Raw genomic sequence first — 17,236 nt, forward strand, 5'->3', positions numbered from 1 at the left:
GTTCCACAAATATTAGTGAATTTACTCTGGATATCCCTAAAAGACAGTAGGTAAATACTCTTCCCATTTCACAGAGAGAACAGAAACAAAGTATTAAGCGACCAGCATGAGGATGTGCACAGGAATAAAAGAGGAAGCCGAAGCAAAGGCCACTGAGAGACTTGGGAAACCAAGAGGGCAATAACTTGCTCAAACTGCCTGAAGAAATGAAAGATGTATTTCACTCGTGACAGAATGGACATCAACAGACCAGATCAATAGCCATCAACAGCCAGAAAGGGTATTTTGCAAGACCTGTACAAATACATGAGCAACAGACGCAGGATGAAAGCAGATTTGTCTACGGATAAATAACTATGGTACCATGAGATTAAACATGAGAACTACTTCATAGTGAGGAAAGAGGACAAAAAAAGCTGAGTGAATTGCCACATTGTAGTTGCAAAGGTCTTAACTCCTCCCTAAAAAATTTGCTGGATATTGAGTACACATTCCACACTGACTGAATTTAAACAAAGAGAAAAGAGACGTTGTTGCTACACAGCATTTACACTAAATATCAATGTCCGTTTTATAAAAACTGGCTACAGCCCATGCATAGCACTAGGAGACTACAAGTAGAGTGCTATCTGGAAACCACAAGCATATATTCCAATTTGTTCCCAAATCACACTGATTTTGGGAAGAAAACATATTTGACTTTAAAGAACTAGTTCATGGATTTAAAAAAATGAAATACTACTATAAGGAGTGGCTCAAAAGCCTGCCAGAGAACATGAAAAAAAGATATTAATATATTATTGTCTTCAAAAGAAACATTAAAACCAAATAAAAAGAGCAGCTTCTATAAACTGTCTAAAATGAAGGTTTCAAAATGTGGTCTATTCTCTGATTAGCTTACTAAGAGCCAAACAGTATTGTTCAAATAAAGAACCAATTAACCAAAATTTGAACAATCAAAATCTGCACAAGAGTCCTAATGACAGACAGATGAAAGTGACATTAAGATAGGTGGCCATTTTATGATAGTATTTTATACAAATTAAAGTTTCCCCTTTCTGAACATAGCATCTGAACATCAGCTTCAGGAGAAAATGTGGCATCATTTTCATCCTTGACTAAAAATGAACTAAAAATAACATAGTAAAATTGGTTTCTACTAAAGCATAGCAAATGTTTCATTGCAGAAGACTGAACAGCAGGGGAGAGAGGAGGGAAAGACTTTTTTTGCTCTTTTCATTTTGCAAACTCCCACGATCTACAAGTACCAATAGACCTACAAAGATGTAATATGAGAAACTGTTAGCAAGACAGTATATATGTTATTTATATGTTATATATGTTAATTTCTAGAAGTTCTAGTCCCAGTTTTAGGATCGAACCCCAAGGAAGCTCCAGAATCTCAGACGTCTATGACAATGGGTGGCTCCATCTTCTTCCATAGCAGAAGCCTGGGGCTCTTTTGTACATATGCCCAACTACTCTCTCTTTGGATGTGAATCCAAAGCTGAAGGACTGAACAAAAAGTAGAAAATATGTTAAAAAGAGAAATGAAATGGCTGTTCCTTTTCACTTCCTCAGGTTCCTTTATAGCTACAGATCATTTTAATTGCTAAGATTATAAATGACTTATTCTAGACAAAGAACTTCAAAAAGAAATGGAGAACAAAACTCACTGGAAAACTAATGTTTCGTAAAGGTTCATTTAACCAGTATCCCATAAAATTTTCTGCTATTAGAATACAATGTGACTTCAGTATTTTGTCCACAAATGAGTTTTGGTTTTATGACCCTGTAAAAATAACTGCCACTGCTGCTGCCTTTGATTTCTCGTATTTTAGTCATTTTTTAAAAGCCTTTTTAAAGTTAGTATATTTTTTAGAATATTAAATTTTAAATCTGTTCAATATGACTACTTGCTTTATAAGGATGATTTTACTCATTTAGAAATCTGACACATTCAGAAAATAAAAGTGACTTCCCCAGGCCCAACTCTAACAATTTAAAATGGAACGAAACGCATTTCATTGTTAGCAATATTTTCATTAAAACCCAGTTTTAATCCTACTAATTTAGCAAAACAAATATATTCTTTCTCCTATTTTAATGAGTTCAAATTTTGCATTGGGATAAAAAGAGTTTTCAGTGTCCTTAATTAATAGATCTATAAGCCTGCTGCTCTTTTGCTGTATGATCCATTCCACAAGTACCCGGGACAGAGTTTCTCAGACCAGAAGCACAGTTCTTTCTTCCCCTTGACCCTCAGCTGAGCTAAAGGATGCTCCTTCACTAGCTGTCAGCAGCACAAAAACAGAACAACTAGCTAAATTGCTTGTATTCTATCTCATGGAAAGCAGTACTACGTACACACACTAGTCACAGTAGGTTACAGGTAACAGAAACACTATCTGAAAAAAAAAATTGGTTAATTTTAAAGCTTTTCTTCCCATATCTCCATTTTTCCAGCATCACAGGGCATGAGCTATTCATTTGCCTTCAGTCGTTACCCTAACAGAGAAACAGCTGCTGATATTCTCAGTGGATGATCACTGCAATATTTTAGCATGTAAGAGGCAGTTCTAATAGCTAGTCAACTTTCCGGAGAAAAAAAACCAAATGGAAAACTCTACATCAGACAGACCTTCCCCAAGGTCAGTGGCAAGGTTAACTACTTGATCAGCCACCATCAGCCCTAACGCTTTTCTGGGGAAACCTGCCCAAGGACTGACAAGTGTTAACTCATGCCAGCTGTAGCCATTGGATCAGGGGATTTGGTTGTCTGCTCGGTGCTGGACAAGACAACCAACTTATTCAAAGCAAGCATGCAAACAGCTGTTGGCTGACTCAAGTGAAGTTGACTGGAAAAAAGCAAAGAAGAATGTTTTGAGGGAAATAGAAGAAAAGAAAAAAAAATAAGGACGCTTTTTTTCCTCCCCTTCCTGGTCAATAATGGCTCAGATTCTCTCTCCTCTACTTCCTGATAGAGCTTCATCAATATGATAAAAATAGTGAAGCAAAAAAAACCCAGTAAATCCTACACCTTTATCTTCACGATAAACTTCATTTTTCCTTAATAGACAAGCATCCCTCCACAACAACTCATAGTATCTGAAGCTGAAAGCAAAGAAAAAAAGACGCAAAAAGACTCCAATTAGCACACATCGTCTTTATCTGCCTTTCACAGTTCTTAAACTATGTTTTGCATCAACAACAGTCCTTAAAAACTAAACAGCCAAAAAATTTTCATATCTGGCTGTCATGTCTCTGTCAAAATAAAAGTTCTTGTCGTTTCTCCACATCCCCAATCTTCCACGCAGCTAACAAAAAATTGCCACAGCTAATTCAAAGTCCTGAATCTGATTCTCAAAACTATTTATGGAATCAGGCTCCCATTTCTACTTCAGAGGGGATGGATAAAATTTTACTAAAGAATTTTACAAAAGAATTAGAGGCTTAGACACTCACACACCATTTAACCATTTTAACCATGTAAGAGCCTATGGATTGTTAATTCCCACTAACTCACTGACTCTCAGAAGAAATAAGCAGGATGCAGAATCAAACGCATACGGATGCCCAGCTCTCTTGAGTTTCCCTCCTGGAACCAATCCTAAGCACATCAGAAAACTACACCCCTCCGATCTATCCATGAGCCACTGGGGCAGGTATGCTCTTCGGGATAGCAAAAATCATGGAGCACAAAGTAAGTTGCACAAGTGACAAAGGAAAAACAAACTCAGATGGAAAGCCCATACTCTCAAGCAAGCCTCCAGAAAAACAGTCTCTGAAGTCTATCAAAAGTGGAAATGAAAGCCAGCATTAGATCACAAGCAGGGTGATTGAGAGTAACTACTGGGAAATCAGTAAGGGCGTATACTGAAGGGCCGAGAAAAACCCATCAGATTTCTTTATAAGAAAAAAAGTGAAATAGTTTTAGCTCTCCTTCATTCAAAACTATAGCCTTTAACAAAATGGATAATGTTTTTCTGCAATATCCGTTCTGAAAAATATGAAACCCCAAATCGTTAGTTGACAAAGACTGCGACTACTTGTGTTTGAAGTAAAGGATGTGCATGACGTTTCTGATAAACTGGGGAGCAAAATATATTCAGCCAATAGATCATTTATAAAAACAAATATGAAGCTATCTTTCTTTTTTGTCCTAGAATTATTGACATCTAACAGCATGGTAGAGAAAGTAAACTGAGAAGCAGCCTTATTTAAAAAAATAGCGACATATTTATTTAATATTCTTCATGGTTGATGAAATACTAATCTAGGGCATACATACTCATTTAATTTAATGTGAAGATATGGCATATGTCCATCAAAATTCTACTATACTGTAAAAGCCAAAAAAGCAATTCAGTCTTCAAAATACTGTGGAATGAACACCACATTTTGGCAAAGAATTCTATATGTTCCACTATAGAGGCTAGATATTTAATCCATTACTCTTGTGGAAGGAGTCTTCTCAATTCATAAAGTATTCAATTTATCTTTTTTTTCTGACTCCTAGTGTTCCTCCACATCTGGTTTATATCTGTCAATGTTTATTTTACGTTGTGCTATTGTATTATGATAAATACACTGCATATAAAGTCAAAATTAAGAGCATTTGTATTTTTGTGAAGTATATTTCGTGTACATCTGGAAACAAATGACAGAAAAGGGTTTAGTGGTTTTTGTTCAATTAGATTTCAATGAACTGAGGATTATTGTCAAACATTTAAGCTTCTATAAAGCAAATCTGGGCAACATATAAAACATGATACCCAGAAATTTTTTTAGCTCCAGGTAGAACTGACTTCCACCACCCATTATTAAGGTTGTATGACACTCCCCATTATAAAGCTGCTTTTAAAATTTGTTAAAACTACAAGCAATTGCAGTTCCCTGGGCTAAAACATCCCATGCCAAGTCATTGCAATAGATTCAAGCTTTTAATCTTGGTTTTGTTTTATGAAAATTCAAACCAAAATGATTGAGCTGCTCCTGGAATGACAGTATTGTTTTTCCTACATTCAGGTGTCTTCTTTTCTTTCCAAGCTGTAAAGCTTTACCTCCTCTCTGCCCGTGATTTGGAAGAAGGATGAAAGTTCAGGAGGAGAGCAGCTTTGTATCACCTCTGAAAATCTGCACAAGATATAAACCTTGGGGAAACCAAAATCACAGTCATTGGCATTCATGGGGCGCGTTTAGCACTGCCCCATGCTCCTCATCAAGCTTTAGCTGCAGTGGGCTGTGAGCTTTCAGCCTACACTTGGTCGCAGCAACTACAGCAAGAGACTGCACCAGGCTGGACCAGCTGGCAAGCAAAGATCCCTTCTCCTGGGATGCTAGAGGAATCCTCTTAATGATGAGGGGCCTGCAGCAGGAACAGCAACAGCAGTGGCAGCGCAAGCAGCAGGAGGAAGAGTTGATTCTGCAGTTAAAGGCTGAAAACAGTAGGTTTAGTTGCAAGCTGTTGCAAGAGACTGAGACTGACAGCCAACGGGAAGAAACAAGGAACAGAGGTGAAGGAACAGCCCCACAGAACTGAAATTTATCTTTTTTGTGCATATGAATCTGTTATTCCTTCCAGAAGATTCAGCTCGATACAGTACACATCAGCTATTCACAGCGTCTCTCGCCTTGTACAAAATATCCAACATCTAATTTGATAAAGAAATCTTAGTCAGAAGACCATCTACTAATTTCCTTTTGGGACATTTCTTAAATCCCAATACCACAGCATCTGAGTGCTTCACCACCATTAATAACCCCTGTCTGTTTTCAGAAGAAATGACATCATACACAAGGAGCGAAGTCAAAAGTATTCACTAATTTTGGGTGCTCAACCTGAGACATGTTAAAAATCATTTCGCTTAGTTCAAAGTTCTTTCTTTATGATATTTCAATAGATTTCCACTGTTTAGTTCCTGGGTATCAAACCAAACTGAGGAACATACAGTTCCTCAGGAAATGTAAGAATCAGTTTGTATGGACACAACATTACACAGAAGCTCTGCGAAAAACACAGGAATAGAATTCAACTCTCCAGAAAGGCTCTTTTCTGCCTTACCTATGAAACCACCTTCCTTTTTTCCTAAAGTTCTCATCTTCATTTTTAACACACTGTGCAACAGGGCAGGCAGGAGCTTCTCCATTTCACAATCCTGATTTGCACCCAGATCCTTCCTCTGTACTGTATGATGAAGAAATCTTGCCAACAACAGAAAACACAATGGCATAGCTACAGATGGTCATGATACATATGCTTGTGAACAGTTTTTTTTTCAGGCAGTTTTTCTTTTGTATAATTCAGAACACTGCTTTAAAGAAGTACTGAAAGCATATGTTCAGCACAAGTGACAATATTAAGTGATTGAGACACTAAGCATAAGGAGTATGTTTAAAAAAAAAGGGGGGGGGCCAAACAAAACCTAATTAGTAACACACATTTTACTGAGTGCTACTTTCATTTTATGGGCATCAAAAACTCAAAGCTTTTTGTGCACTGTTCATAATTTCAGCCCTAACATTCTACTTGTACAGAGCAATTATAAGGGGAAGAGACTATGGAAAAACAACTGCTTTCATTTAGCAAGCTGAGGAGCATTAAGTGATTGAAAGGCAGGTTAAATATTTTGTGGTATTAATACCTTAAAATACAAAGGTAGCGTCAAGATTATTTTAATCTATTTTAAATGTACAATTTTAATCCTGACATTGAATTATTTTAAAGTTTTTGCATATGCATTACAAGGCAAGTATTTTCCTCATCCCTACCCCACTGGGCCAAGACTAAGGTATGTAATTGAAAAGGAATATCAAAACTTTAATGGCTTGAATACCATACCAAAAGTTCTGACACATGCACAAGTGCCTTAAGATGTGAATTTCCTGCATAATTTTCCCCCATAATAGTTGACTTTGTTTGAATTTTAATGATGACTGTAAAATTTTTTGCACCCTTATCTTAATTTCAATCTTAAATCCAAGAGAGCTAGATACTACTTTTTCATTTCCTTGTTAAAATGGAGTTCATTATGGTTGTGAAGGTATTCCTGGCTCACAGGTTTGCTATCTTTGCTGATGAGGCAGGATCCTGGTTCCTTCCCTCATTCAAAAAAAAAAAAAGCAGTAAGCTTCTACAGATGTCCATACAAAAGGGACAAACAGGATAATACACTATGCTCCATAAGTAAAATCTGTCTGCATGAAACAGGTAGCTATTGACAGCAGGGTGGCATGAAATCACAGCTCCAAGGCATACTGCAGTTGCTACAAGGACATATTTAGATGACAGATAACACATGAAAGGAAAGTATTATGGTATTTATTATATTTAGGGTGCACTGTCAATCTGCAATATATGATCTTAATTTGGCCAATAAGTTTCAGCATACAAATAATGTAATATTACAATAAATTAGTGGCAATCACAGTCAACTTCCTCCTGGCATACGGGTCAGATGACAAGGGCTTACTGGCAGGTTTTGGGTGCACCAGAACTTGCCATACCCAAACATGGGTGAGTTTCCAACCATGGTCCACTGACTCACAGCCTGGTTACAGCGCTAGGATTCAATGCAAAGGACATAAGGACTTCTTTCAGAAGCTGAAGTAGGGAATAAGTAAGCAGCAACTAACAAATATAGGTGGAAAAAAAGTCTTAATGATGTAAAGAGATAACCCTGTCCCCAGCAGTAACAATAACTTATGAATTAGGAATAGCTTGTTTTAATTTCAATTTAGGAGTGTAAGCATTCATGTGATCACTATCATCGTGACATCTGAGCACCCTTGGCAAGTACAGTAGCAAACATTACCAGCTTTCTCAAATAGGAGCCTACACTCTTTGACTTCCCCCAGCACCAAGATTGTTTGCCTTAAGAACTGTGGAAATCTATCCAAGCAGGTTCTGGAGACCAGAGACCTTGTGAACCAGATGTTACCAAAAGACCTGGACAAGTTAGTTTTACATCTTGTTCTCACTGCAGGCAAGTTTTGGCCCAGATGATGATCTTTCTTCAATATCTGACTGCACTGTTCAAAAACCTTGGCATGCACCTACCCTTCTACTGCTTCTAGAGGCAAAACAAATGAATCAAAGGTTATTCACAGGTCTACAGCACTGTACATACCAAATCCTCTGCAGTTACTGGTTGTCCCTTTTTATCATTAGCCACCACCATTCTTCCCAGCCTCTCCTTCATATCTGCCAAGCCAGTGGTAAGTGCCAGGATGGCCATAATTTCACTTGCAACAGCAATATCAAACTGAGCCTGCAAAATAAAAATGAGAATCATGAACCAAATCAGAGTCAGGTCGAATACTCACAGGGAATTGTCAGGAACAGACTCAGGAAAGACAGATGTCACACTGGAATTTAAACAATTCTAAATTGTAACCCACTTCAAACACTTTCTTTGTATTTTCTCATTAATATTGAATGTTACACTTCATTTACTTGGGGATCAGTCTTGTAGAGTGCTTAGCCCCTCTGCTCCCATTATCCTTAGCAGAATCCCCCTGAAGGACCAAGAATTTTTTTTTTTTACTGTGGCAAAAAAAGAAAAAAGAGCAGATGTATCTTCAACTTTTGTGCCATGAGCACAGCATTGGTTTTTTCCACCTCTATCTTTAATGCTCTCCAAAAGTTTTTTTTTTTAATTCCAGTTTCAAAAACATTCTTGTTGTGTTTGATCATTCTTTTCCTATACAAATTCAAATTTTAGAATTTAGACTGCCAGAGTCTGAGCTTGATCTGACGATGTAAAACATATCCACCCCCGCATCCCCCTTGTTCATGAATATATGAGGAAAAAAAAAAGAAAAACAAGAACTATTTGCAGCATCAGACCTATTGCTCTTGTAGAAATATATTCATATTGTGCAGTACTTCAACATAATATGAGCTGTGGTGCTTACTTTTATGAACTTGCAATATGCATTAGTAATGTGTGTACTATTTTAGTATCAGAAAAGCCCAGGCCACGTGCTGCTAGAAAATGAACACAGAGGAAAGGCACAGCCACTAGTGTATCATGTGACAGGAATGCAATGTGGGGGTGAGGAACTACAGCCTCTTTAATGACCTCTCCAGCTCCAGTAAATGTAAGTCTATACAAGATTTATTAATTGACATCACACCATTACCTACATAGAAAAAGACACCTGGACTGGTCCCTATTTCAGACCAGGCTCACCTCTGCGCACCTGCACGTTTCAGCAAAACTTGTGACGACACCTAAGCGCTTTCCTGGATTGGGCCTCAGGCAGGGAGATATATATACCATAAAAAATGAAAACTAATTCTGTAACAGAGATGTTCAGGATAGTGATTCAAATGAAATGCTGAAGTTATAAAGCAAATATTTTCTTTCCTGGAAGCAGTAGGACATACAACAAAATAGTTGGGTACATAGTGAACATTGTTACTGCTGGGATGATATAGATGCTACCGCCTCTGAAGGTAGAAGAATGTGCCCTGGAAGACATTGCAGTATATGTAATACAGGCAATAAGCCTGAGAAAACTATGCCCAACCCATACACCGGAATATTGTCCGACTTTATCAAGATGTTCATCAGGAGACAAAAATTTAAGTTTTTATTGTACATATTACTGTTTTTACATGAAATATAAAAAGGGTTTCTACATGAAATATAAAAAGGGCAGGAAAAACAATCCCAGGTAGATGCTTGAAGAGTGACACAATGTTTTATTGAAAAAACAGACAAAAGATTGTGATAGCAGGTGCTATTTAACTCTAATAGCCTTTATATACCTATGAAGTGCTGACAGAAGCCTAAGCTATAAAGTTAGTTCTCTACTGATGAAAGGATCCACCCACATGGACTCAATTGCAGGATCAACGCGTCAGTCATGTAATACTCTTTAGAAACCACAGCATCCCTGTTCATTAAAATGCAGACTTTTGCACCTGCTGTGCTCTGCCATTTTACACAGGTGTCATTGATTTTAAGAGTGTTAGAACATCACACCAAATATTTAGAAAATGCATCTGTTAGCTATGAAGTTCTGTTTTATCTGGCTCTCCGGCTAGGCTCTGAAATGAGTTTCTCTAACTGCTCTTTATTCCTTGAGTCAGTAAGACCATGTTAAAATGTGAATGGATATGTGCAGCAGTCCAGTACATCAAAACTGGATGCATCAAGGTCATTTCAGCTAAAGCAGTACAGGAGCAACATTTGACAGTCTTATGTCGACTAGTACTTTATAGTAGAACAACCCACGTTGAAGTCAGCAGCATAATTATGGTAGTAAAACGGTGCACAATAAGGCTGGCAGAACCTGGCCCAAAGCTAACAACCACGAGTCACTGAAACAAATCTAAACGCAGGAAAACGTCTCAAGTGTTGAAAGACATGCACCATGTTTTATAGTCCCAGCCCATTATCAAAGCTGAGAATCAGTTGATTTGAATTTCTGTAAGTTATAGAAAGAAAAGTCTCTGCTCCATGTGCTCAAAACCAAAACAAAGTATTTCTCTCCCAAATTTGTCTAATTTAATTGACTGTTCTAACTATTGAATTAAGCAGAAACATTAATAATCCTGTAAGACTATTTTTTTTTTACTCTTCATTGAGGCACAAAACCTAAAGGAGATCTGAAATAATAAAAAAAAATTAAAGATGTGAATTCCAGAAGAAGTAAGGCCTCATCTATACCACAATAACTATTTACTTCACCACAAAGTAGTCAGAACCTCATGAATTTGGTTATCCAGAGTGTTAAAATACAATAATCTTCCTTGAATTAGAAGCAGCTCCACATTACAAAGAGTTTGCTCCACCTGACATTGTTATTCTCCATTGCATTGTGTCATAACTGGATTTACCCACATGACCCAGATATATTTGTTCAGATAGCGTCAGTGAAGTTTGGCCTTCAATTTAGCAGTAAGTTCTTTAATAAACTTCCAGCATTCCCTAATATTTGCAAAATTTTCAAGTACTTTCGACACATTGTGCAATATACATTGAATTGTTTCTGCAACTTCAGACCCTGTTGTTCATTAACATGACCAGCTTCACTGCAACACTACTACATAGGATCAGCAGATGTTAACATAGTAATTCAAAGAAATTTGCTGAAAGAGATACAGACCGGCAAACATCTCTCAGTCTCTAAAGCAAAGTCTGTCCAGAATAAATTATAGTAATTGCCTTTACATACCTGACGGACAAATCCTTTCTCAGTATTTGCCTGGCCAATTGTTATTTTTCGTAGGAATCTGTCATTTGTATCCACCACTAAAATAAGGGAAAAGTAAAAGCAAAACATATTAACAAAGATCCAGAGATCTGGATTCTTTCAACGCATTCTACATGTTTTTACCACAGGTAAGATTCAGCTACTTGCACAGTACAGTGCAACCAGATAAACATGCTTCTGCATGTTAGCAGTGGTACTGACTTGGTTTCTCCCCTTCATTTGATATCTTTAGATGACAGGTTGAAATAAAACAAGCACTATTTCCCTGAAAAATATCTGAAGCTAATAGATGCTTAACATTCTAATGTACATCTTAATTTCACCTACACAAGAAAAATCTGCCTTGGTAACTAAAAGCACCTCAGACCTATCTCAAATCATTTGCCTCATTATTGACTTGTTAAAAGTTGATTTTTAAGACAAGATGTAGCTTAAACTTGGTCTGTTTCTCTTTATAAGGATGATTACGTTGTCAGATTGGTTCCTCCAGACAAGTCACTCTACTGCACATCACAGTAACTACCTCCACATTCAGCTGGGTCGTATTCAGAGAAAGTTTTTGCCAAGTGCCAAGACCAAGCATCTGCTATTTAACATAACTTCAATTTCAGACAACTGTCTTCCTAACCTGGAAACACTTTGGGTATTGCAAGGGCATGTCCAAACCATCCTGTGGAATTGCTAACTTCGTTTACATCACAGCAATCCAAGTTCTCTGTTCTTGCACTGACAACAACTTTAGAAGAACCAAAAGGAAAGACTGTGACCTGATCATGATGTTTCTTAGGAGGAAACATCAGGATGATGTTTCTCATTGTTAGAAGCAAAGACCAGACTGCAGGACTTCTCCTTCCCTGGGATGGTGATCCCTACACAAACTGGCCCCCTCTTTCTTACAGTCTCTTTGGCCCTATAATCTTTCGATCCTTCCTGCAGCAACCCTAGAAAAAGAGATGGAAGGTTCTTTTGACCAGTTTAATCCGCAATCTGGCAATGAGGCCACTCTTCTGGGAGATGTAGATTTGAGCTCTGTTCGATACAAGGCAGAGAATCGAGGACTTCCCTGGGAATTGCCTGTACTGAAGGCCAGTGACATCACCTCCTCCCTGCATCACTTCTCCTGCTCTTTTTAGAGATTAACAAATTTGTGTCTGCAGAAAAGGCCAATGTAATTACCTGAGAACAAGAAAGATTTTGAATCTCAATTCTGCACAAGCTCCAGTACATGCTTGTGAGTAGGCTGAGAAAAGCAAGATTTCAGTCACATCCCCTTCTTTGTCACTTTGCATGGGGCTGTTGTAAATATGCCATATGTGCTTTCTTCTATGGTATTTAAAACCCTGATTTTCTCAGGAATTCCATTTAAGGGATGGTACAAAGCAGATGTGGTTACATATTTTGGTTTCTATTTATTTATACAGTTAACTTATCTTGGTTTCTATTTATGTACAACCATATTCTAAAATACTACAGTACTGGCAAGAACCGTGAACAGAGCTCAGTAGGAGGAAGCAGCAGGCTTGTGCCAAGCTGTGGGACCATATGCCACCACAAAGCCATATGGCAAGCTGATCTCTCAAGCACAAGCTTATCCCCTCTCCTCATACGAAACTCAGTCTCACGACAGCCTTAAGCAGACCTGATTATCCCTCCTGCCTACAGACACTGCTGAGAACATGAACTAGCCTTCACATCAGCTTGGACAGAAAGTGGGCTGGTTTTTATCCAGTCCTTTCTGGTGGATTAAGGCAACCTGAATACCCTTACTGTCAAATTGTAACCATCACCTGCAACTCTTTCTGGTCACTGGGTCACACCAGCTCTCTCGCCATAGTCAAAATTAATTTCTCAGGAAGATTCCAATAGCTGCGCTTAGAAGTAGAAAAATACGGAAGAATTGTCTGTGCCACAAAACCAATTTTTACTTCTCCTCCAAACTCTTGGAGACCTCAACCTCAACCTCTTCCTTACTCAAAGTAAACATTCAAGGAAAAGACTAGGTTCAACCAAGAGCCAGTGTTAGGTTTAATTCATCTACTTCCTGATCCTCTAGAGGTATAAACAGGATCTGGATACCACGGAAAGGGGCAGGAGAGGGGAGCTTTCCTTCTCTTTAGTGTGTTGTGCCTGTTAGGTCTTGTGTAAGATGACAATGAACTTTAAGCTTGTGACACTCCTAAGGAGACAGATCCTGACAGTAATTCATTTTCAGATAATCTGACAGCTTTCTCTTCTGCCCTATACAGTAAATTTCCTGGTAAGTACCAAGCTTCACAGACATATGGATTGCAGAAATAGTTCCAAAACAAATACTTCCAAAGCTATCTACAGCATTCTTAAAAAAACAATTTTTTTCTGTAATGTTTAAAATATGTACATCGCACAGATTTGCGCGGGATAAAACTTTCACTAGCATTTGTTTGAGATGAACTGAATTTACTTGACAGCTGTTGAGTACCATTGCCTCCTCCCAGACCTGTGCTGATAAAAATGATGAGTCATATCACACTATTATATTACTCCTGTACGCCCATACAGATCTCTCCCACAAACACAGTGTGACGAATAAGAAACATCTCATGCCACATCCCCCAGTACTCTCGAGAAAATATCCCAAGTCTGAGACAGTAGGCACACGAAGGGCACAGTAAAAGACAGCCAAGGCTCCTGACTTCTCAACAGATTTAGCTTTTATTGGTGATACTCAGCCAAATACTCCATTTAACAACCAACTTTGATTGTTAGGAAGAAGAGGTGAAACCATACTGCATCTTTCACCTCTTCTTCCTAGCAATCAAAGTAACAACTCAAAGCTTTTTAAAAAAAATAAATAAAAAAAAAAAACAAAAAACCCTGAGGCCTATTTGGTCTCTGAGCTACTCAGGCTGCTGAACTGGGGAAAAAGAGTGACCAAAAACCAAGTACAGTAAGTACAAATAACCTAAACACACAACAGACACACTGGAAAACAGGTAAGATTTATAAAATGCAAAAGGCCAGTCTTGTATGTTTTTAAGGTTATTTACTGATGTGTAAGAAACAAGGGACATACTTAAACTTTCAGAGAGTAATCTATCTTTCAGAATACTAGCAAAGTCTCTTGAATTACTGCAGATATTTAACCAAGGTTAAATAAAAACACCATAATTTAACAGCCAAAAAGTGAGGCTTTCTGATTACATACCTCTTTGCCATGTTATGGTAGATGGGTCAATATCAAGGCGCACAAATTTGCTGCTCTCCTCTTCTGTTAAAGTACTAGGATCAGTCTTATTTATTCCCAGCCTCTGGTGAAAAAGAAGATAAATAGGCAATAAAGTGGCTCTTTGAAAGGTATAGCTGCTTTGGCTTACCTCCTTCCCCTTAAGCAAGCATTTGGGAAAGAAAATAAGTCAGGACTGAAACTATTTACAAAAGCACACAGGAAGAAATCTATTACTAGAACGGGCAAATGTGGATGGAGAAGGGAAATGAAAAACAAGAAATATTCGTAGGCTATTAAATGAAAGATCTTTCTTACATAGAAGAAGCTCTTAACATAAGCCAAGGAAAAAAAGCAACATTATCAGTCACTTTGAAAAAGATAATTAATTGCTTGCCCTGTTTAGAGGATGTCTGTGAAAGACCCATGTGTTGTCTTGTGTGAACACTCTTTGAATGAGAGAAAAACATCTACTGAAACAGCCCATCACCCATAAACCCAGTCATTTATAATGAATAGGTCAATACACCCTGATTCATTTCAACAAAACCAAAACTTTTTTTTTTAAAGTGAATCTACACAGAGGTGGATCAGAAAACTGTGTTTAAGAACAAAGTCTTTATCCTCTCTGTCATGAGAAAGCATTCCTCAGTGAATTAACCAGCGTGTATACACTTCAGTATTACAAATAAACCAAATCTAAAAGTCTACAGATACTAATATTCTTGCATTTGAACACAGGCACTGAGTGCCGATTAATTATATCTTGTTGAAAGTAAGCATGCAGGCGTGTAGTGCTGAGCACAAGGAGCTACACCAGCTATTTCCCTACTTAAACCAACGTTTATTTCCAGAAAGGTGAGGACATCCTTTTGAGAGTATTAAAAGTGTTTCCTCCATGCTCCTTATTGAAGATCATTCTCTCAGACTGTCTGTGAAGAACGCTTTCAAAAGCAGATGCCGGCACTGGGGCATTTCCCGCTCTACTGAGAAGGAGAAAAAGCTGTTAGGAACAACCTGCCGTTTTTGACACTTGGTACCCCTAAGGAAATTGCTGCCTACAGATTTTCACTCCAATTCTAATGAAGCAAGGCTTACATCTTCAATGCTCAGTGCCCTGTTAATATTTTTTTAATCCATTGACTGATTTTAATCAAATTTGACAGAGTTAGCAGAAGTCTTGGAGATTGTTTCCTACATATTTCATGCAAATATGCAGACAGATAAAGGAGAAATATCCCCAGAGTGTCTCCATCAAGGGAAGGTGGTCAGAAATCAGTGTCCGCCCGCTCTATTTGGTGTATCAGGCAGCCATGAAGTACTGGCCAGTGACCCTGCACACACATTGCTCCAAATCTATCGCAAGAAACGCAACCTCATGCGCATTGACAGGCCAAACACAATATGAGGAATAAGAGGAAGCTAGAAGTATTGTGGGAATTGGTTTAGAGAACATTAACAACAAAATACAGAGATGCTGTGGAAGTGGGGAGGGCACTGGAGATTTGGGACAGAGCTGGGGGTATCCATGAGGGGAAACACTGATGGAGAGGAGAAGCTAAGAGAGGGGTGATCATGAATACTACCGCAGGGAGTCATACTGGAGGGCAACAAGAATACTGAAGACTCGCAAAAAGTCGGAGGCTGGGAGCTGAAGTTACTGCCTAATGCCTTAACTGGCATTGGATTTAAATTCAAAGGAAACCAGGCGTTATTAGTTCTGCCACCCGTAAGACAACTTAGTTTTGGAAGACATTATCCAAACAGTGCAGAATAAGGCTAGAAATCAAAATTATGGTTTACAGCCTTCTCTTTAAGGAGGTTCTATTGCCCCATTCTTAAAAACAAGATCATTCAAGTTAGCAAAGTTCGTTACAACAGCATGCTTTTTGCCACCATCCCTTACCCTAAACCCAGACGAAAGTCCACTCACATGCTCAGCCAAACAATACATCTTGTATCATTTTTTCTCAGTGTGTGTGTTCAGGCAGGCCCTGTTAACTTTAATGGCTAAATTCCCCAACGATAACATTTGCACAGAGCATCTTCCAACAGAGGCTGACAGCAAAATTTTCAGTCATTTTATAGCTTTCAACTGTCATCCATAGGGAGGGCTGGGTACTGGGACTGAAAAGTGAGCAGACCATCCATCCCGCAGTCTCAGCAACATCTGTGCCAAGTCCAAGCAGCAAGGAAAAAGCTGACAGAGAGTAAGACACAGACCTGATGTGGACGAGGAGACAAAGAAAAGTCTGGGACAGAAGCAGTGAAGGGGAGGTAGTAAGCTAGGGATTTTTTGGTCAATGGTGGGGAAAAGGGAAAAAGAACTGAAGAGCGGGGGAATGAGAAAAGTAGCCCTTGAGGTTAGACAAAGAGCTAGTAAGAAACAGCATGGGACCTTCTGCACTTACAAGTCTAAATTGCGTATGTAAGGGAGGAGTCTTAACCTTAATAATCCTCTTTGGACAAAAAAGAGACCTACTCTGCCACAGAGGCATCATCCAGGCATCATCTGCATCCTCCTTTAGGGGCATCCAGACAACTGAGCAGCCCAAAAGCCTAAAATGTTACCAGCAAGTATCTTTTAAAAACAGAAGCTGATATTACTTCCCTCCTCCTTTTCATCCCCCATTCCCAGTGCAGCTCTGTGTGTACTTGGCAGCCAGCCATTGCCATCCAGTGGCTCTGAGGCAACACTGGTCGGGCTTACACATTGATGCCTCAAAAGCCAACAAGAAACATGGAACGGGATGCAGAAGACTGAAGCGGTCCTTAAGGTTCATATTCAAAATTACCCTTCCACCACAG

The 17,236-nt window shown here is 38.6% G+C and overlaps 1 protein-coding gene across 6 annotated transcripts in view; it reads right to left on the reverse strand.

The window, feature by feature from the left end:
• MTHFD1L (methylenetetrahydrofolate dehydrogenase (NADP+ dependent) 1 like) overlaps window positions 1-17,236 on the reverse strand; it is a 161,259-nt gene that overhangs the window by 99,342 nt on the left and 44,681 nt on the right. For all 6 annotated transcript variants that reach the window (XR_010388415.1, XR_003262500.2, XM_026122168.2 and 3 more), the window contains 3 exons: window positions 14,411-14,513; window positions 11,188-11,264; window positions 8,130-8,270 (listed from right to left, as the gene is read on the reverse strand). Coding sequence is in view for 4 of the 6 variants with exons in the window: in XM_026122168.2 (XP_025977953.2) it covers window positions 8,130-8,270; window positions 11,188-11,264; window positions 14,411-14,513 (321 nt within the window). In the remaining 2 variants the exon portion in view is untranslated. The remainder of the gene's footprint in view (window positions 1-8,129; window positions 8,271-11,187; window positions 11,265-14,410; window positions 14,514-17,236) is intronic.

Source organism: Dromaius novaehollandiae, chromosome 3, assembly GCF_036370855.1.
Source record: "Dromaius novaehollandiae isolate bDroNov1 chromosome 3, bDroNov1.hap1, whole genome shotgun sequence".
Lineage (NCBI taxonomy): Eukaryota > Metazoa > Chordata > Aves > Casuariiformes > Dromaiidae > Dromaius > Dromaius novaehollandiae.